At 36.1% G+C, this 22,734-nt stretch overlaps 4 protein-coding genes across 4 annotated transcripts; 1 reads left to right on the top strand and 3 right to left on the bottom strand.

The window, feature by feature from the left end:
- Nucleotides 1-3,826: 3,826 nt before the first annotated feature.
- On the bottom strand, nucleotides 3,827-4,291 carry LOC140955279 (non-specific lipid-transfer protein 13-like). The gene is made up of 2 exons (XM_073407523.1): nucleotides 3,933-4,291; nucleotides 3,827-3,842 (listed from the first exon to the last, which is right to left on the bottom strand). Exons 1-2 carry the CDS (start codon nucleotides 4,289-4,291, stop codon nucleotides 3,827-3,829), a joined length of 375 nt encoding a protein of 124 aa, XP_073263624.1.
- Nucleotides 4,292-7,198: 2,907 nt separating this feature from the next.
- Nucleotides 7,199-8,026, bottom strand: LOC118041983 (uncharacterized). The gene has a single exon (XM_035049479.1). The coding sequence runs from the start codon at nucleotides 8,024-8,026 to the stop codon at nucleotides 7,199-7,201; it is 828 nt and encodes a 275-aa protein (XP_034905370.1).
- A 4,381-nt stretch (nucleotides 8,027-12,407) lies between these two features.
- On the top strand, nucleotides 12,408-15,650 carry LOC118042102 (ATP-dependent zinc metalloprotease FTSH, chloroplastic). Its single transcript, XM_035049670.2, has 5 exons — nucleotides 12,408-13,751; nucleotides 14,210-14,456; nucleotides 14,558-14,741; nucleotides 14,973-15,144; nucleotides 15,267-15,650. Exons 1-5 carry the CDS (start codon nucleotides 12,462-12,464, stop codon nucleotides 15,486-15,488), a joined length of 2,115 nt encoding a protein of 704 aa, XP_034905561.1. The 5' UTR covers nucleotides 12,408-12,461; the 3' UTR covers nucleotides 15,489-15,650.
- Nucleotides 15,651-16,257: 607 nt separating this feature from the next.
- LOC118042100 (serine/threonine-protein kinase BSK1) lies at nucleotides 16,258-22,169 on the bottom strand. The gene is made up of 9 exons (XM_035049669.2): nucleotides 21,556-22,169; nucleotides 21,321-21,456; nucleotides 20,550-20,683; nucleotides 20,268-20,373; nucleotides 19,077-19,162; nucleotides 18,061-18,249; nucleotides 17,510-17,677; nucleotides 17,281-17,394; nucleotides 16,258-16,734 (listed from the first exon to the last, which is right to left on the bottom strand). Exons 1-9 carry the CDS (start codon nucleotides 21,925-21,927, stop codon nucleotides 16,477-16,479), a joined length of 1,563 nt encoding a protein of 520 aa, XP_034905560.1. The 5' UTR covers nucleotides 21,928-22,169; the 3' UTR covers nucleotides 16,258-16,476.
- Nucleotides 22,170-22,734: the final 565 nt, after the last annotated feature.

Raw genomic sequence — 22,734 nt, 5'->3', positions numbered from 1 at the left:
TATTTTTTCCATTTTCGGGTAGGTCACCCATGACAATGAGACCGCACTTCATCATATTTTTTCCATCTGGGTAGGTCACCCATTACAATAAGACCACACTTCATCATATTTTTTCCATTTGGGTAGGTCACCCATTATAATGAGACCGCACATCACATTCTTTCTATTTGGGTAGGTCGCCCATCACAACGAGACTACCTTTTCATATTCTTTCCACGTGGGTAGGTCACCCATTACAATGAGACCACACTTCTTCACTTTTTTTCCATTTTTGGGTCGGTCACCCATACAATGAGACCATCATTTTTCCAGGGTTAGTCACCCGTACAATGAGACCAGCATTTTTCTAGGGTTCGTCACCCGTACAATGAGACCAACGTAGGGTTCGTCACCCGTACAATGAGACCAACATAGGGTTCGTCACCCGTACAATGAGACCAACATAGGGTTCGTCACCCGTACAATGAGACCAGCTTTTTTTCTAGGGTTCGTCACCCGTACAATGAGACCAGCACTAGGGTTCGTCACCCGTACAATGAGACCAGCACTAGGGTTCGTCACCCGTACAATGAGACCAGCAGTTTTCTAGGGTTCGTCACCCGTACAATGAGACCAGCAGCACCAGGGTTCGTCACCCGTACAATGAGACCAGCAGCATTAGGGTTAGTCACCCGTACAATGAGACCAGAATGAGGTCGCCAGATGGGATCTCATGTAGCTTTGGTTAAAGGGAATCGCCAGATAGGATTTCAGGTTAACCGAGTTACACATATTTCGTTCCAGTTGAATGAGGTCGCCAGATGGGATCTCATGTAGCTTTGGTTAAAGGGAATCGCCAGATGGGATTTCAGGTTAACCGAGTTACACATATTTCGTTCCAGTTGAATGAGGTCGCTAGATGGGATCTCATGTAGCTTTGGTTAAAGGGAATCGCCAGATGGGATTTCAGGTTAACCGAGTTACATATATTTTCGTTCCAGTTGAATGAGGTCGCCAGATGGGATCTCAGGTAAACCCAATGTGTGGGTAGGTCGCCCGTGAAAATAGACTATTGGGAGAGTGTGGGTCGGTCGCCCGTGAAAATAGACTTGAGTGAGTATGTGTGGGCAGGTCGCCCGTGAAAATAGACCAGAGTGAGTATGCGTGGGCAGGTCGCCCGTGAAAACAGATCAGTGTGAGTGTGTGGGCAGGTCGCCCAAGATAATAAAATCATTTTCCTTTTGTTTTCTTTACAAAGCTTACTATGCAAAATTTTGAGGAGTTTTGCTTCGTAAGTATTGTAAAGAGGGGGCATCTGTTGCTACCCAATTTTTGACCCATGTTTTGATACATTTTCAAAAAATCCAAAAAAATTGAGAAAAACAAAGAAAATCCAAAAAATATGTTTTTTAATATTTTCTCGTCATTTTAGCATTTTCAACGTCGTCTAAAAAGAATTTAAATTGTTTCAAACGCGTTCGACTTTTCACGCGTCATTTTTAAATCATTGATTTTCTGCATTTTGAGTCGACGTTGATATTGCTCGTTTTCAAAAAATACAAAAAAATAAGAAAAATCAAAATTTACAAAAAGAAAGAAGTTGAGGGACCAAGTTGAAAAACCTAGCAACATTTTGCCTATAAATACTAGTTTCCTCAACACTTTCAAGGGGGGGTCAATTTTGAAATATCAGAAAATACAAAAAAAATAACCTAACCCTAAACCTATCTCTACCAAGCCTGCAGCCCCCCTTCCCCCCTGGTTTTTAATTTTTTTTTTTTGCTACAGCCGCCGGCCAGAAACCAAAGCCAAACAGCCCTTCCCTCAGCTTCTACCCACGCTGTTCCCCTAGATTTTTCACCTTTTCCAGCCACCACAGCCGGTTCTCCCCTCCTTTCCCCCCAGCAGCTTCTGATTCAATCTTCTCCCCATTTCTCAACCAGCACCGCCCCCCTACAGCTCATGAACCGGCCTGCCTGATTCGGTTCCTTCTTCCTTCAGCCACTCCCCAAGCAGACCGGCGTCCCTTGAACCAACCTTCAGCCTCCCCATTTCATTATCTCCCTCTCACAATCGGTTCCTCACCAGAGCTTCCTCTCCATTCATCAACACAGCCCTGCCAAACACCCATCGCCCAGAACACATTTTCCAGCACCTAAACGAGCACCCCACTTCAGATCGCCTCCCCACTTCCCGATCTCCTCCATTCGGCTCCCCAGCGGCGATCAGGACAGCAGCCACCGCCCTCCTCTTCCTCTGTTTTTCAGACCCTCTCACGGTCCCCCTCCATTCGGCTTCCAATAGCAGCGGCCAGAACAACGGCGCTGCCATCACTAGAGACCCAGCGGCCTTCACTCCCTCCGTCTCTTTCCCCACAGCAGCCAACTCAAGACCAGCTGGAACACTGCAACAGCCACAGACCAGCGGCGCTTCTTCAGCCAGCAACTGCGCAGCCGTTGACCGAGACACACCCACACATCCGATCTGCCATCCTGAAGCAGAGGAGAAGAAGAAACCCACAGACTGATCTGCAACGAAGAAGAAGAGAAAGAGGAGCAGATCGAAGACGGCGGAGAAAGAAAGAACAAAAAACAGATTTGAAAAACTAAGAAAGACTTAAAATCGACTGCCCTTGCTGTGTGTTTTTTTGGATTTGCAGGTGAAGAGACCGAAGAGAGGAGGAAGCATTACAGCCCCCTCACGCTGCCTGATTTTCGGGGCCCACGCGCCGCCAGTCACGGCGGTGCGTGGGGTCCACGTGCCGCTACTGTTCAGCAGCCCAGAACTGTTCCTGAAGGGTTTCCCAGTACTGTTATGGATTGTTTAGGGATCATTTTGTAATTTCCAAAGGGTTTAATGTAATATTTGTTTAGTTTTTAGTTTTTGTAATTTGTATTTTGTAAATATGGATGTAAAAGAAAAGAAAAGAAAAGAAAAGAAAAGAAAAAGAAAAGAAACAAAAATAAAAATAGTGAAAGTGTATGTGTGTGTTTGTATTTGTTTTATGAATTTGTTATTTTATTTATTTTATTTTTTCAGGATAAAATTGCAAATATATTAAAGAAGAATTTAATATTTTGATCGGATCACGGTTAAGAATTTATTAACTTATACGTAAGTGATATTTCTAATTTCCGATGAAAAGACAATTATTAAAACTTCTTTAACACATCAAAGCCACGAAGCAGCTTACCTCAGGTAGGGTGCGTTAGGGGTGCTAATACCTTCCCTAACCACAACCAGTCCCGTACCCGCGAATCTCTAACAAGACCAGTACATCAGGTTTCCTAGTAGCCCTCAATAAATTACTAGGTGGCGACTCCAACGAACCAATTCAAGCAATGAACGCAACATACGAGATTTAAGTCGCCAGCCGATGCCGCGCGCCGACGGATTTTTTTGGGGTGCGACAATCACAATATTGATTTGATTTGAATCTTATTGTGCAGATTGCGCAGATCTTCATGTCAGGATGATGTGTGTTATATAGGGTCATATTAATTTAAAATACATGCAGGCCGTGCGTGTGATCTTGATGAATAATAATAATATCCAACCATCTGCCGACGATTCATCACGGCATTGATTTAACTACATGCCACCAAAAAATCTAAACTCTGATGAATTCATCTTTGAAGACAAGCTGAAATTTGTAAAGGGAAATTGAAATAAAAAATCCCAGAACACAAATGACCAAAAATATTAAAAGAAAATGGAGATATAATACTGCCGATTATAAAATATTACAGAAAATAAAAAAACATCTTGCCCATAAAACCATTTATTGTTGGTATTCTACATACTAGTCTATCAATCAAGGCAGCAAGCCCTTCAAGAATTCAACCTCTCAACGCTCGTCAAACCTGAAAAATAAAAGATCAAGAACAGTAATTAAGTTACATAGTTTAAAGAATCTGAAAGAGAGAAAGGAATATTGGGAAAGCTTTACGTACGAGCAGTTCATTGTTTCAGAAATCGGGAAAAGAATATCTGTGTGGCACTTCTTTGGTAGCTTTTTGATTCGTGAAGGTTTTAAGTGAAAATCTTGAGGAACCATGAAGGCTTCAATGCAAAAGCAGACCACCTTTGGTCCCTTTTTGGTTTTCTTAGCTATTTCATTGAGCTTTCTGATGCTGTGACAGCATTTTTTCGGCAGGTGATGGGTTAAACCTCCCAGATACTCAGCACAGTCAGGGAAGTAACCCCATATCGGCGAGCATATTGCGTCATAAGGGTCGTCGTCGGATGCCATTATATTGATGAATCTAGAAACCATGAGGGCAAGCACTAGACTCCTAACAAAGGCAGCCATTGCTGTGTGTGTGTGTGTGTGTGTGTGTGTGTGTGTGTTTTTTCAAGAGTTAGAATTGAGTTATTGATGGTTGTGAGATAGGGCTACATGTATAATATAAGCATCATATCTATTTTTGGAAGATTTTGTTGGCTTGACTGCCATTATTCTCCATGATTTTCTGACAATTAATGTTTCATCACTCCATAAAACAAACTTTTCATAAATTCTAATCTTGATAAATTAAATTGGGTAAGATATATTTCCATATTTTGATCTTTTTTAAAATCTTGAAAATTATTTTTGAAAATTTAAGTTAAGGAAATAAAAATCAAGGTATTTAAATTCTATGATACATTCAAGAATATGGATCGATTGAGTCAATCAATGAAGGAGGTGATCAAGCAACTCAATCGCAAGTTATTGACAGAATATATAAAAAAAATCCGAATTATTTTCTTCAATATTATCTTAATCGTTTATTTCTATAATAATTCGTCCAGTACTAGTATAAAATCTTTTAAATGAGATGAAAGCACAACTTTCCATTATTAGAAGTCCGTGCTTGCTTGGGCTCGTAGAACACTATTAATTACTATATGATTATAGAAAAAACATATCTATCATAAAATTCAAATAGTTAAAAATGACATGTTTAAAGAGAATTTAAAATTTTAAAGAGAACAAACAAAGTTGATACAAAGTATAATGCTTGACATATTATGAAATTAATTATATTATTGTTTCTTTAAATTAAAATTGTGATATTAAATTTATCATGATTTAATTTTTATTATATTCATAACTTATACATAAACAAAATCTTCTTTCCAATCTATATACCTATACAAACCTAAACTTATATACAAATTTTTATTATTTAAACAAACTAGAGTTCTACACATCTTCTAATTTCATAATTAAAGTCCATAATATAAATCAATATCTTAATACAAGAGTTAACGCAAGTAACGTAATTATGGAGCTCTAACTAGACATGATGGAATAACATTAATTGCAATTAAAAAGTATGTTTTGAAGCCCAACAAAAATAATTTGCTAGCAAAATTACACATCTGAAAATGATAAATAACAAGAGGGTGAGTTCAATAACTTAATGAATAGATAGCGTTCAATATACACATATAAGGTAATAAGGTAAAGAGAAATATATACAAATTTGACTTTAGACTCTTATAAAAAAGTTTTACAAACAAAAAATATCATAAGATAAGACTCGTCAGAAAATCAAAATACAATTAACATGTGGCTTCAAACTGTTGGATGATTAGTTCACATGGATTGATGACTTTCTCAACCAATTAGGGTTCAGATACAATATGCACAAAGACTAGCAATGTCTTGTTAGCATGAGTAGGCGTACCAAGGGGTCATATCATGATCAAGCAAATAGAATTATATCTCGAGACCTAACTCATGACATCTATTGCATACTAATAATTCAAATATTCAAAATCAGAAATTATCAAATTAGATGTACATATATCTTATATTCAAAATTTATATTCAATAAATAATCATGTTTAATCATAACAAAGGATAATAATCAATATATATATTATCAAGAAGCATTATCTATTGCATACTAACAATTTAAATATTTATATTATTTCTCATGCATGTATAATATTATTCACTCACCTGACTTCAAAACATAACAAACATAGAAGTAGGTATCGAAAAAAATCCTATTGATGTCCAACAATTGAAATATCATAAATATTTTAGTACAAAAAAAAATACTAAAAAAAAAACTCAAAATGAACATAAGTTCAATTTAACACACTTAGCTTAGGGTGTAACTTATAACATTGTATGTTTAGGAATCACAGTGGTCTTTTTTTAGAAAAACCTAAAAATCAAACGATTTCATGAAATCTAATTCAAAAGAAAAGAAAAATCAAAAAGCTTTATAATGATTCAACAATAAACCTCCATTATTCATCAAAACTAATCTAAAAAAAATGAAATTACAATTAGGGACTAATCTGGATTTTTCTCAGAATTTTAGGAGTCAAATTATAATTTTATCAAATTGAAGGACCAAACCAAAAATATCATAAATCCATAACTATACTGAAAATTTACCCATAATCATCTTCAATTCTTTCTAGAATCTTAATTTTTCTCTAGGGACCAATTTACAACTTTTTTCAAAGTTGAGGCCTAAACTATGATTTTCACAAATGAAAAACCAAACTGAAATTTTATCATCCTCAATCTCAAAACACTTTTGTCCATTATTTCCAACAAGGGTTTTTCACAATTTCTTACAACTTATACATCAATTAAACCAATTAATCTCAAAATTATAATTCCTAACAAAATTATCTAGAAACCAACCAATTAAACAATTACATATAACAATTAATTCATAATATTCCAATCGACTCATCAATCTAACAATTAATCCATAGCATTCCAAATCATAAACTTCAAAACCCTAAATCTAGATAATTTTGTAATCTTAATTAATACCACCAATTATACACATCAAAGCATAAATATTATTTTTTAAGCTTATTTTCTCTAACTTTCTTCTTCTTCTTCTTCTTCTTCTTCTTCTTCTTAATTCTCACTATCAGTTTTCTCTCTTCAAATTAGATTCTTCTCTTTTTTCTTTTTGTTTTTCTCTTCTTATTTATATTTACAAATTGTTAAGCAAATTACCAAAGTATCCTTCAATCATTTATACCTAAGACTTACTCCTCAAGGTATTGTTGTAATTTCCTATTAAACCTTTCTTTCTTCATTTCAAAATATTACAAGGCTAGCATGAACTGGTGTATGGTATATTGATCTTAATACCCTTATCAAGTACAGTGTGTCTACAACCATGCAAAAGAATTTTACAAAATTGTTGCAAGGAATGAAAGCAAAGCTACCCCATCTGGAGATGAACATCAGCTAGTGGCTGAGAATGTTGAGAATGGAAACTCTGGTTGTCAGCAATTTCCTGTAAACAGCCTCCAGCTCCTCCTCTGCTTCATGAATGACTGACTCTAATAGCTCTAGTTCTTTCAATATAGTTTGCACTTGTATAGGATTGATGTCTTTGCCTGACTTCAGGACAAGCAACTCAGCATCTATCTTTTCCAGTTCGGTGGCTTCGCCTTCGCATGATGCACGTTTGGATTGAAATAATTTTGAAACGACAGACCAGCCACGGGAGCTTGATGTTGTCTTTGGCTGAGAAACTAAAGACAAGAGAGATTGGAAAATTTCCAGTGTTGTTTCTTTAACGTCTCTTAGCATGCCGACTACATCGACTGCTGAAGTGTTATTCTTCTCCATGGTCTTCAAATTTCTGAAGCATTTGCGGGTTGTTTTATTTAATTGTTTCCTAGACACCACGTAAGCTTCAATTTCACTTGCGATGCCAGATTCCCCACCTTTTCTCCTCCTGAGGGATGATTCTAGTCTCTTAAAGCATTCTTTCATTGATGAGAAAACATCTTTAGTGTTGTTGCACACATCCAACAACAGCAGAGATCCATTCAACACCTCTTCTGCCCTTTCCTTCTGCTGTTCATTGGAGAGTGTTTGTTGCGTTAGTGGTAACTGAAGAAAATCATCTACGCGCTCATACAAAACTCTGAGGCCCCTCGCTTTTTGGTAAACTGAAGTGGAGGGTGTTTGTGATGATCTCAACCTGTCCAATTGATCTTCAACGCTTACACTTAGAGGATGAGAACTTGAGGGCCAGCTGACAGAACGAACATGACAAGTAGCCATCTTATCTTGCTGGAAAGAAGTCCTGTTACTGATGCTGATACTAATGATCTTGGAAAATGATGTTCAAGACTCCTCTTCTGGGCCTATTATAAAGAGACAAGATGCATGCATCCAGACTTGCAATTGCTGTCACATGGCAGGTCGTCTTCTGACAATGCCGACTTTATCTCATCAATAATGTTGTAGTTCAGGAAGCATAATCCTAATAATATACCTCCAAATTATTCAAACAATATTATCATGCCTCCTTGTAACCCACACAGAAATATGATCAGCACACCATATGCATAATTTAGCTGGAATATTAAATCTCAAATCTCATAATGTAGTCTTTGGAACTATTCATAATGCAGATAAAAGAATTTGATGGTAATTTTCAAATGATTTATTACATAGAATGAAAGAACAAGTAGGACGGGTAAAAATTGCTATACTTGGCCCGACCCATGACTCGAAACTACGAGATATAAAAGAATACACATCTGTAGCGTTGATTAAAGATTCAAGATAAGAATAGAAGGGTTTGATTTATTTGGTTATATATCTTGTATCTAATATCTTATATATCTTATGTGACTATCAAAAAATATATACAATAAGATATTTGTATCCGCTCAATCCTTTTAGTAAGAGATTGGGCCGAGTATAATTTAATCGGAAAATGAAAATTTTGGACATGCTGCTCGACAACAGGGAAGCAACATGAATAATTAAAGATGAATGGTAAAGCAAATAGATGGATCTTGCTCCATCACACGCCAACCAGATTGTAATTATCACTTATATTCAATCATTAACAAAATACATCTCAAGTTGATTGACCTAGCTAGCTATATCACACGTGCATCACCGTGTCATTGCTGTCAAGATTCCAGTTGCTCATCGCCAACTACATCAATGAGAGCTATTTCCGAGCCTCGTGATCCCTTTTGATGCTCGAGCCAAATGAATATATTTGTATGGAAGACATGGCAGCAATCCAATCCACTTTCGTGCACCAATATTTTAGTTGATTGATGTGCTTATATGCAGGGTGTCATGGCAATGAACCAGCAAACATTTTGTCAGGTATGTGATTTTTTTCCATTTCATTAACATTACGAGATGATATTATTAGCAATGGTTCTTCAGCTTTGCCTCTTGAATTGACACTTGCATTATGAGATGATGTAATGATAATTTTTCTGTCTGGGATTCATCAGCACGTATGCTGATATTTTTGGATTATCTTATTGGCGGTAATCATGTTGAACTGTAGCAATGGTGACAGAAAGCTGGTCGCTGTCGGAGAAAGCAACACATGGCAGCAAATGCAGGGCTGGAAGGGAATTTGACTGGCTAATTCTTGCTCTATAACTAATAGAAGCTCTAGGAGTTGGTTTGAACAACTTCGAAGTTTGAACTGTATTACATCACCCATTATTCACATCAGTGTAGGCTTTCTTCTGCTAAAGGGGAAGATCAAAGATGGATGTTTTGATTGGAACCTCTAAGGCTTCTTGCCATGTTCGCTCCATCAGTTTGCCTTCAGAATCCCATCCCTAACTCAAGAGTGTTAAGGTGCGGTTGGGAACGTTGAGATCCTGACAAGAAACATCCTCATTGAATTGCCAAGGATTAAGTGGCCTCCTCAAGAGTTTATACGAAAGCGTGGACGATTTTCTTCAATTGCCACTCACCTACCAAGCTATCTCAAATGTACAACATCAAGGATCCGTGGATGAGGTGTTGGATAGATCTCTCAGGTTGCTAGAGGTGTGTGGCGCAACGAAAGATATCTTTTCACAGATGAAAGAATGCTTAAAGGATCTGGAGTCGTCCATCCTGAGAAAAAGAGGAGAATCTAGCTTGGCAGGAGATGTCGAAGCATTTATGATCTCTCTAGAAAACAATTGAAGAAAGTGATCTCTAAGTCCAAGTCCTTTAGAAGTTTGAAGACAATGGAGAAGGACATATCAGTAGCCCAAGACAAAGACAACCTTATTGACCCTGACAAGAGAAGTTGAAGAGATCAGCGTTGCTGTGTTTGCATCCCTCTTGTCTTCTATTTCTCTGACACCAAAATCAAAGGGAAATGGCTGGTCAGTTGCTTCAAAACTACTCAAGTCCAGAAGTACAGTTGATGCCAAAGAAGTTGGACTGATAAATGCCGAGGTTCTTGCCTGGAGATCGATCAAGCAAAGACATTAGTCTTGTACAAGTCCAAAACTTATTGAAACATTTGGAGGCATCACAGTCAAGCATTCAAGAAGTAGAGGAGGAGTTGGAGTTTGCCTACAGGCTATTACTGAAAACTAGAGTCTCTCTCCTTAACATTCTCATCCATTAGTTTAAAATTTTGTTTTGCATTCAGTTGTTTTTTAAATAATTTTTTATATTAATAATATTTTTTATTTTTTAAAAATTATTTTTTAATATCAACATGTTAAAATAATTTAAAAATATTAAAAATTTATTAACTTGAAGTTAATAAAAAATTTTAAAAAAAAAAAATTTCAAATATTTTTGAAATACAAAAACAAACAATTCAATTCTCAAACAGTTTTTGCTTCTATCAACTTCCCATTTATACAGATTTATTTGTAGCATACAATTTTGGTACATAGAAAAATAATAAACATACATAAATATAGCAGCAACATCTCTCTCGCTGTCTTCAGCACATTAATTTTGAAATAATCTTGAATTTGTTACAGTAGTACACTAGCACAGCCTCAGTCTCGGCTAAAATAATCTTGAAATTCTTGCCGTACATTAATCTCCATATAATCTTGAAATTACAGTAGACTAGTACAGCCTCAGCTGAATTCAGAGCATATGGTTATTAAATTTGGTTTTACAATGATTCAAAAAAATATCTTATCAGACACATTAGATTTTAAATTAAATTAAAAAAATATTAATCTAGTAAAATTTAGTTTACTAAAGCAAGTTTGTTTTAATGACATTAAATAATATTTATATAAATTTATTTATTAAGGGTAGAATAATATTTTCAATTTAACTTATATATATATTTTCTTTGTATTTAGATTAACATTAAATAATCATAATAAATAAATTATTAAAAATTTTAGCTTTTTTTTTATATATTTAATCTTAATTATTTTAACAAATGAGTCCGTCAAATCCAATAAAATCAACTCTGAAAAAAATTTTTTTTTCTTAAGGAGAATGAATAATTTACCCAATAATTTATAATTCATATTTTTTTAGGGGGCTGGTCACCGGGGCCGTAACACCAGGATTCATAAAGTGACAGGAAATATGAAATACAGGGAAGGAGTTAAAAACAATCAATGGGTCGTTTTATGGGCCTAAAAAGGGAAGACTCGTGTCGTTATTGGACCGAAAAATGTCAAATTGACTTTAGGCCACGATGTGAAACACTTGCCAAACGGGCTAATATTATTTCTTTGGTGTACCCAAATGGGCTTGAAACCATGGGCCTACAAATTGCAACTTCGGAAACACTACCCCATTGAAAATGAGAACCACCGATGGCGGACAGGCCGAGGCTTTGTTAATATTTCTAAAAAAAGAAAAAAAACAATTATTCTCTTAGTTAGTCAATAATTCGCTTTTACTCTCAAAGTTCGAAATTTTTCAATAGTAGCTCTGATTTTTAAAAAAAAAAAATTTCATTTGTTCCTTCATGCTAAAAAAAAATAGGTCATTTTTTCAAATTTTTTTATTTTATTTATACATAATTATGTCTCATTTCCCCTCTGTGAAAACATAAGAAAAAATCTTGTATTAGAAAATTCAAAACAAAGGATAAAAAATGTGTTATTTGATATAGTTATCAAATATGATTAAAGTATTAATCTTAAAAAAATATTGCGAGTCATTGAATCACTGAATCACTAAGTCAAATCAATTTTGTTAAAATAATGTTATTTTTTTCTATTTGTTTCTTTATTTTTTTAATTTAATTGAGTTAATAAAAACATAATTAAACCAACAGAGTCTTATTGAGTAAATATTTGTTTGATTTAATTGAAAAATTGATTTGAATTTTTTTTAATTAACACTCAATTGAGATTTTTCAAATCAATATGCCACGCTAGACTAAGTTTAAAAATTATTTTATTTAATGATTAAGGGTAATGATGGATCTTTTCGAAACCAAAAAAAGGGTAATATTGAAACTTTCAAACTGAAGGGGGGCAACAATGAAATATACCCTAAAATGCCGATTTGCTGCATATAAAATTATAAATTGTAGGAAACTTGAAGCAAGTGGATATTGTATTGTACACGTAAATACTTCTCAAACAACACCAAATTTATGGCTCTTTTTTAATCCACCTGGATTCCAAATCAAAATTGAACAAAAATTAATTCTCTTAGAAAATTCTAAGAGATAAATATAAAGCGAGGACACACCACAGAGTGTCGAAGACTCAGACAGAACATCCCAGAAAACCAGAGCATGGCATCATCAACTACAAACCCTTTACTCACTTCAAACTTCTTTGGTTCCCGAAGCTTGCCTTGTCCTAAAACAACCAGACCCTCCTTATCCTTCCTTCTACCCAAAAAATTTCAGAAAATTGTGAATGAAAAGAATTATGAGTCTTTAAAATCCCTTCAGTCACAAGCAACCATAGCTACTGCCTTAATCTTCTCTTCTTTAACCCCTCAGGCGCTAGCAATTGACAACCCTACACCACCACCTACTCCTCCTCCTGTTATTGAAGCCCAGCCCACCAGACCATCCTCTACTCTAGCTCAAAATCTTCTCTTAACAGCTCCGAAACCCCAGTCTCAGTCAACCTCTGACCTTCCTGAAGGTAGTCAATGGCGGTACAGCGAGTTTCTGAATGCGGTCAAGAAAGGGAAAGTGGAAAGAGTTCGTTTCAGCAAAGATGGTTCTGCCCTACAACTCACCGCCGTAGATGGTCGTCGTGCCACCGTTATTGTCCCTAATGACCCTGATCTGATCGACATTTTAGCGATGAACGGCGTTGATATTTCGGTTGCCGAGGGGGATTCTGGTAATGGGCTCTTTAATTTTATTGGAAATCTTTTGTTCCCTTTTCTTGCTTTTGCCGGTTTGTTTCTCCTGTTTCGACGGGCGCAAGGTGGGCCAGGTGGACCCGGTGGGTTGGGTGGGCCGATGGATTTTGGCCGGTCGAAGTCGAAGTTTCAAGAAGTGCCGGAAACCGGTGTGACGTTTGCTGATGTGGCCGGAGCTGATCAGGCTAAATTGGAGTTACAAGAGGTGGTTGATTTCTTGAAAAATCCTGATAAGTACACAGCCTTAGGAGCTAAAATTCCTAAAGGGTGTTTATTAGTTGGGCCGCCAGGGACTGGGAAGACATTGTTGGCCAGAGCTGTGGCAGGAGAGGCGGGCGTGCCGTTCTTTTCGTGCGCAGCCTCGGAGTTTGTTGAGTTGTTTGTTGGAGTGGGGGCGTCGAGAGTGAGAGATTTGTTTGAGAAAGCAAAGTCAAAAGCGCCTTGCATTGTCTTTATTGATGAAATTGATGCGGTTGGGAGGCAGAGAGGGGCTGGACTTGGAGGGGGGAATGATGAGAGAGAGCAGACTATTAATCAGTTGTTGACTGAAATGGATGGATTTTCGGGTAATTCAGGTGTTATTGTGTTGGCTGCTACAAATAGACCCGATGTTCTTGATTCGGCTTTGTTGCGACCGGGAAGGTTTGATAGACAGGTTACAGTCGATAGGCCTGATGTCGCTGGTAGAGTCAAGATTCTTCAGGTAAGTTCAACAATGTCAACCAAGTTGCTCTATTCCTCGTAAAGATGTATTGAGGACACAGATTAGGAAAAGGAAACAAACAATTGAAGCAGAATGTGTTTGCGTGCATGTGTGTGTGTCCTGTCGTGTCGTGTCTATTAAGAGGCAGTAGTTTAAGGCAGCTAAACTCTGAATGTTAGTATTGGTGTTATAAGATAAATTCTCTGCAAAATGATGGTTTTCCGGTCTAGTTATTAATTGGTCCGACACTGCATACTAAATAAATTTTCTATAATTTGATATGTTTGTTTCTAGAGAAAAATGGACTGTTCTGAATTGGTGTGATTATGGATACTAGATTGATTTGTCTGATAATGCATCCTAGAATCAGGTTGTTTTGTAAGCCTGTCCCATTGTCTACAAATTCTGTTCTTGCTTGACCTTAAAATAGTGAACAATTTTACTTTTATGAATTATAGGTGCATTCTAGAGGGAAGGCACTTGCAAAGGATGTGGATTTTGAAAAGATTGCACGGAGGACCCCAGGATTTACTGGAGCTGATTTGCAGAACCTGATGAATGAAGCAGCCATTCTTGCAGCTCGGCGTGACCTCAAGGAAATAAGCAAAGATGAGATTTCTGATGCTCTGGAGAGGATCATTGCAGGACCAGAAAAGAAAAATGCTGTTGTCTCGGATGAAAAGAAAAAATTAGTTGCCTATCACGGTAAAATGCATGATAACCTTTTGGCCTTTCCTCTGGTCTCTTGTTATATCCCAGGATTCAATTTTGTGAGGCTAATTATGTGTGTTACTCTCCATTTGCAGAGGCTGGGCATGCTTTGGTTGGTGCACTTATGCCTGAATATGATCCAGTAGCCAAGATATCCATCATTCCTCGTGGCCAAGCTGGTGGTCTAACATTTTTTGCTCCAAGTGAGGAAAGGCTCGAGTCTGGATTGTACAGTAGAAGCTACCTGGAGAATCAAATGGCTGTTGCACTTGGTGGAAGGTTAGTTCTACTCGTATTGATTGGCCTAGTTCCTGGGGAAAAATTGTAGCAAGGCATATGAGTACTTTCCTGCTCTTCAAGTAGCTATTCTAGAGTGAGCAAGCATCATCAAATTGCCCTTTAGTTTGGACCTTAGTTGAACTGCGAGCTTTATTTTTTGAGTTACAGAAACTTTATGCAAATAAGGGAATTGCCTGTGTTTTACCGAACCTACGATTTTTACTTCTGTAGGGTTGCCGAGGAAGTGATTTTTGGTCAGGAAAATGTGACTACTGGAGCATCCAATGATTTCATGCAAGTTTCACGAGTGGCAAGGCAGATGGTTGAGAGATTTGGGTTCAGCAAAAAGATTGGTCAGGTTGCCATTGGTGGACCTGGTGGAAATCCTTTCTTGGGTCAACAGGTAGGGTTTGTGCTTGAAGTTTTATTGCCTTCTCCCGTTCACTAGCTTTCTCGTTTTCGCCATTTCCAACTCTTCTACAACAAGAACATTGGATTAAGACCCCTCTTGTGTTCCAATCACAGATGTCATCCCAGAAAGACTACTCCATGGCGACTGCTGATGTGGTGGATGCAGAGGTAAGAGAGTTGGTGGAGACAGCTTATACAAGAGCCAAGCAAATCATCACAACTCACATTGACATCCTCCACAAGCTTGCTCAACTCCTCATGGAAAAAGAAAGTGTTGATGGAGAAGAGTTCATGAGTCTCTTCATTGATGGAAAAGCTGAACTATATGTTTCCTGATTGCAATTTTAAGTATCTAAACCATGTTGTATTATAAGTTAAACATACACATATACACAAAAATCAATTATTCTTTATTTATGAATCTTGTAATATGAAGGCCAAGAATTTGTATAGGCAAGATTCTGCTACAAGTTTTTAAAATCATTGCTTTTCTCATTAGGATGTGATGTGAAAAAACTGTGTGATTTTGTATTTTAAAATTTTTGAAAAAAAATTAAATTTTTCTTGGTTTTAATTTTTTTTTTTTTTAAGATAGTATTTTTATGTTGATGTTAAAAATAAATTATAAAAAATAATATATATATATATATATATATTATTTTAATACATTTATGAATAATTTTTTTTTTTTAAAAAAAAATAAGTATAATAATAATAATTATTATTATTATTATTATATTGTCTAAAGTATGCCAATGTCCTTGGAACCCACCATTTATCTGATCATATCCTCAGAGCGTTCTCTGTTTCTAGCCAAACATCCTGCCAGTTTTTCCCCTAAGATTCTGTTCTTTCTTGGCAAACTTCCAGCCTGCGTTTCCTTTCAGATTCTGTTCGTGAAACTTTTTTGTTCTTGATTTCTGCTGCATTCTCTCTTCTTAGAAAGCTTAATATTAACAGCCATCAATGGCCTCCAAAAGAACACATAAGATTAATCGAACCTCAGGGCTCTGTGTCCTCATTGCACAATTAGTTCATGTTATATATTTCCCTTCATATACAAAAACAATAATGCAATAATGTTGGATGTTTCTCTTTATATACGAAACAACAAAATCAATTATTTCATTTAATTTCTGAAAAAAATAGTGCAATGGCCAGTGCAGTAGTATTCTTCTCCACCCCACCCCGAACCCCGCCACGCTATGGTACATTTGGGCAAAAACAACCAATTCCCTCTCCACATCAAACCCACATTTTTTATACAAGAACTGCAATAATTGATCTGGTTACAAAAGAATAATACAGAGTCGTGTTCTTGAGATCATCTTCCACCACTTCCACCACGTTGCTTTTTTTCTTCCAATGCAGCAGCCTCGTTCAACATGTCAGCTGCATCCTTGTGCATGTCAAGCTTGGCAAGGGCAACGGCTTGCATGTAAAATGCTGTAGACCAATCAGGGTAGACACATTGTGCTTGCATCGCATCTCGGAGAGCAGCATCTGGTTGATCAGATAGGAGATGGCAAAGACTACGCCGGGCATAAACAGTTGGTGATACCATTGTTCCCACATCTATAAACTGCACAAACAAGCATTTTATAACTGAGCAGTGAGCACCATACAGAATCCACTTACACTTTTGTCTTTCCAAGATGAACAGGTAGGGAGGCATGGACAACCAAGTCTACATGAATACAGACTTGCGTATTCAAACTAATTCAAGTATATTTCATAGTTTGTAGTTGATTAAGAACAGGAACTATGTTGTTGCCAGCAAATTAACAAGGCATCCCCAGGACCTTGTTAAGAGAAATATAGTATGAGTCCAGTCGACAGGGATAATCTCAAATCCTAATGGATGAAGCACAACAATTTACAATTAACAATTAACTTCATGGTTGAGACATCAGAATTCCGAAACCAAAGATATAAATCAATTCACCCAGGCTTTAACATCCTAGGCGAAACCATCACAACCTAAACATAGTGAGAATATTAAGCCAAAGTATCCAAGTAACTAGTAGCGTCAAAGTCTCAGCAACTTAAAGCCTATCACATCCTGAATATTACTACTCCTATACAGGAAAAGCCATTATCTCATCCACAGATAAAAGAGAAAACACACCTGAGAATAACATTCTACAGCAGTTTTAAAATCTTTGTCACGAAATGCTACATCTCCACGCTTTCTAGCCTCCAACATATCTCTCATTTGTTGTGTCCACTCTTGGAAAGATAACTGAGAATACCCATTTAAAATGGAAGATTTCAGCAGAGAATTAGAAATGGATATCTTGAAAAGTACTTTTTGTGAAATAGATATCACAGAAATAATATTTGTACAATTCAATTACCTCGTTGGTTCCTTCATCATCTTTGTAGTGTGTCATTACCAATATTTGATGGATAGCGGTGAGATCCATCCGTGTACAAGCATCACCCATTGGAGAGAGCGGGTGCTGTGGGGTAGGTGGTGCTGTTTCTTCATGCTTAGAAATTCCCAGCATCACATAGGATGGAACCTGGAAGCAAAGATTTATGATCCCAAAACTGTAACAGTCTTACATGAATACAACCATCTACATTTTGAAGCTACTCAAAGTTGCTTTAAATGCATTGTCTAGGAAGAACAACTTCTAAATAGCAACAAAAAACCAACCCCTCCTTGAGATACAGAGAGAGAGAGAGAGAGAGAGGCAAATCTGTTGAGGAAGATAATAATTAAGGCAAAAATACTTTATTAATGGCAAGATATCAAGTAATACAAAGGGCTCTATTGCGGCAAGCAATCTAGTCATTCCAGATTTTAACTAGCCCCTGTATTCTGATCCCAAGTATTATCAAATTACACTAAAACAAGATAATTGTATGAAACAGAAGGAATGAAGCAAAGTAGGCAGCTTACATCAGGTTTGTTTTGCAGAGGTGCAAGCGTTGTAACAAGATCCTTGGTATTTGGTCGCTCCCTTGGTTCATATTGCAAGCATCGTGAGGCAAGATCGAAAACCACAGTTGCCTCTCCAGTTGAAAAGTTTCCCTCCAAATGAGAATCCATTAAAAGAAGAATGTTCTTCCCTCGAATCATATCAAGAGCCTGCAAGGAGCACATGAGTCAAACGTCTAACAAAAAATCTAACATTTCGTAACTACAGCTTAGTCTACCATTCAGGCTACTGCTTTAAATATATTTGATAGTATAAATAATACATATTCCTGCCATGCAGGCTACTGCTTTGCAGATACTCGAAAATATATATAATACATATTTTCAAATAGAAAAACTAACATGAAGTACTTTTATAAGGGAAAAAAAAAATACAACTCCATTTGCTGTCAATTTCCCATTTCCCTATTAAGCATTAGCATAGCATTAACTGTTATTTTATCTATTCAACCATTTAAGTTATAGCATAGCAATGACAATGTGTCATCATGATCAGAGATCTTGGGCATAATATCAGCAAAAACAGGTTCAAAGCTCAAACAATGGAGTATCGACATGGGCTAGATATACACTCCCAGTCAGCTATCTTCCATAAAATAATATCAACTTGTACATCCTCATGCAACTCAATCTCACACTGCTTGTTTTCATAGGCGAGAGAGAAGCTTGTGTAAGGAAGAGAAAAAAGCAGTTGAGCATTGAGAACATAAATGTATTCTTAATTTCAAAATTGTAACAATGGACAGCAAGTAATCAAATCCCAGGCTCCAGCTAGAATTCAGTCAAAATTATCCAAACACATTGAGCAGTGATTTTGACTCCAGCTTCTACTTAACTAATCATGTACAAAACTTGAAAGTAAGCACTATCAAAATGGACTCCACTGCCCACCAAAAAAAAAGATCATTTTGTTGAACCACTAAATGGAAGCTGTGCATTCTGATGTTCAGCACAGAATGACAGTATGAATCACTTACATGACTAGGAGGGATGTGCTTTCCGCTAAGAAGATCCAAAAGGACAGTCCCAAAGCTGAAGATGACACTTTCTGGAGTGACCCTTCCTAGATATAAGATTTAGTTACTTTTATGAAGCATTGATCAGATAGTAGTCACTAATACAAGCAAAAATGAATTGCAATGCAGCAAAAATAAGGGCTGTTGCTCGAAACTGAGCAAGGCACTTCTTTGGAAATGAAAATGCAAGATTGCTAATGGTATGCACCAGGCTTAAATCATTATATTAGTTTGTAAATTTCGAAGTTTTGTTCATACCAGATTTGGCTACATTGTGTTATACAGGGTTACTGCCAACCACTTAAGTTTTCACATTTGAAAAATGAAATTTTCATCGACATAAAATGCAATGCCTTAAGTACGTGAACTCGTAGAACATTTTATTGAATTATAAAGGCTACTCAAAAAATAGAACAAAAGATTTGAGGCACCAGTCCTACATGCATGGAGGATTGATTAATGAGAATAGGCTCATTGTCTGAGTATGTCCTTATCTCAATAAATACTGATGTTGGGCAATCCTTAGGCATTATATTTGCATTTCAATTAGAAAAAAAATTTCCATTACCTTAATGAGGTTATCAGTTCAATTTCACACATGAAAAACTGAGATAAAATTAGCTGCTCAAAATGTATATTCTCTTATTTTCTCTTTCGGAGGGTTGTACAAATATGATTAAGTTGGACCAAGTATTTTTATCTCTCTTGTAAATTGTCTTCCAATAACGGTCCTCCTCAAAATATTCTGTGTTCGAAGCAGCTCCTCTGTATCTTATTAAAGAACAAACTAAATTCAATTGTGAAAAGACCCAGCTCTCTTCTTTTTCTCCTCTATGGTACACGCATTCTCTTTGATTTTTCACCTCTTTTTTTCTGAGAAACACTACAGATTCTATAAAATACATAATAAGATTATCCTCGTTATACTTGGAGCTTTTTTTTTTTTTTTCAAGATGTAGCTACTAGGATACTTTCAACCAAAATATTGCCATCATGCATTTTAAACCATTGCTTTCAAGGGATTTCCAACAGCAGAGAAGACACAAATGACATGTCGTAGCACAGAGGTGAATGAACTGACTACTGAAAAGTCATAGCAAACAGACATCAACAACAGTCAAAGTAGATTTATAACAAAGCAAAAGCATTTACCATTTTGTAGGTACTCAGGAGGTGTATAAGCAAGATTTGTACTGTAACTCTTTCCATCACTACTATTTTTCATCAATCCAAAACATGAAAGCCGGGGATCTCCATTCTGCCAAAACCATCCACTAGAAATTTATGCAAATGGAAATATCTTAAAACAATCAGAGATGTTAAACTAATCAAATAAAATGGAAATCATAGATAAAAAATTTATGCAAAAGTTAGATAGACAGGCTAGATTATGATAGATCATCAAGCTTACCACACAAGATAAACTTACTATACCTCGTCAAAAAGCACTCTGTAAGCATTCAAGTCATGATACAGAGGACGACCTTCAGAACTACAATAATCTAAAGCTTCAGAAATATATAGTGCAACTCTCAAACGCATTGCCCACTCAATAGTTTGGTTTTCCCCTGTCAAGAAAGCACGGTGAAATTGTATTCATGGACGCCTTGGACGGAAAATATGTTAATATTCTGGTAGAAAAATTTGCTGATGACTATTTAATAATCGTTCAATTCAACATACAAGATACCAATATTTCTGCAAGCTTAATAGCAAGAGACATTGTTACAGGCTGATATTAAATTTTCCTCTTCTACTCGTTTTTAAACAAATTCCTTTTAAACATCACAATCGATTTGAGGTATCCATACAGAAATTATCATCTGAATGATCAGAATGTCATTAGCCCTATCATTGCCTTGAACACGAACAATTTCTTAATATACCCGTGCCGGTGATAAGAATGCTACATAGTCATCGGTAACACAAACAAAAAGCTCAAGCACTTAGCAACACCAAGAATGAAATCCCATTATTATGACAACAAATTGCAGCTTAATCTAAAAGTATTCAAGTTTCTTACCACATTATCCTACTCACTTCATTGTAAAAATATAGGAATAGCTAATACATAAAATTCCAAATAACATTAAAATTTCAAACAAATTCAATAAACATCAATAATAATAAAAAAAACAAAAGCTGAATCAAATTCAACTTAGAAAAAAAAATGCATATAAATACATAATGCAAGAAGGTGCATACAGTGGAATAAGTGTTTTGCAAGGGTATCATGTGGCAGATACTCAGCCACCAACAGCCTCTCGTCTCCGACGCAACAATAACCAATCAAATTCGCTAACCTTTTGTGCCGCAATTTCCCAACACCCCACGCTTCTTCCTTCAAAAAAACAAAAGAAAAGGAAAAACCCATCAACAAAATCAAAACCCCAGAACGAATTTAGAAGGAAAAACAAGAAAATATAATTTATATACGTACAGCGAACTGTTTGGGATCAGGCCAGGCAAGTTTGGTAAATTTCTTGACAGCGATCCAACTTCTATTATTATTGTTATCATGATTCTGTAACCGTCCTTTGTAAACAACATTTGGCGCTTTTTCACCGCTTTCAGACACGATAAACTCGGGACTAAAGTTGTTCGTCGCAGCTTTCAGGTCAGCCAATGAGAACTCCGTGAAAGACAGCACCCCACCAAGACCACCGCTTGTTTCCGTTCCGTTTGTTGGCCGTGAAGCATGATTAATTCGTACATGCTGTGGTCGTTGCTGTTGATTTTTCTGTTGCTGTTGATTGTTTTTACTGTCATCAGAGATTGGTGCTTTAAACAAAGAAGATTGGCAACAACCCATAATATCTCACCCCGAGTTGACTCAGCACCATAAAGAAAAAAAGAAAAAGAATGGGAGCACTGGCTGGCTGGCTATCCACTCGTGTGAGCGAGTGAGAGAGAGAGATCTACTGAGTGAAGAAGAAGAAGGAGGAGGAGGAGAGCAGATGCAGCAGCTTTCGTTTCGTTTTCGTTGCTTTTTTTTCCAAAATATATATATAAAAAAAAATATTATTGGGTTTCTGTACTGACAAAACTTCTGACTCTGTCCCTCTCTGTCTTGCTTTCTACTACTGAGGTGTCCTTTTTACGTGAAGTAGGGGTACTTTTGTCATTATAACAAAACGAAAAAACAATACGTTTGTAATTTATCGCGATATTTTTATTTTTTCTTATTACTATAAATATAAAACCCTTACGTTGTATGTTTCTATGTTTAAACTTGAGTTAAGATGGCTTTGAGGTGTCAATATTTATAATTACCCATGCCTAAATATAATTATTAATAAATAGTAAATGAAACTATCTATTTTCCTTAAATGAATCCTCGAGCAAAACCCATTTACTATTTTCATTTTTATAACAATAATATAGTATAATTTTGATAAATTAATAATTTTAATTAAATGATATTTTTATTTGATCCCATCTAAAATTTAAATTTTAAATAATATCTTGATCAAATAACATCTTGATTAATTAATAAAAAAATTTATGATCCTAGTAATATTAATTTATAAGAGTTTAACTACATTTATTTTATTTTAAAATATTACTAATTGTAGGTGTTATTGAATTTGCTTCTTGAATGATAATGAAGCATCGCGCT

Source organism: Populus alba, chromosome 2, assembly GCF_005239225.2.
Source record: "Populus alba chromosome 2, ASM523922v2, whole genome shotgun sequence".
Classification (NCBI taxonomy): domain Eukaryota; kingdom Viridiplantae; phylum Streptophyta; class Magnoliopsida; order Malpighiales; family Salicaceae; genus Populus; species Populus alba.
This window is presented reverse-complemented; position numbering and strand designations above follow the sequence as displayed.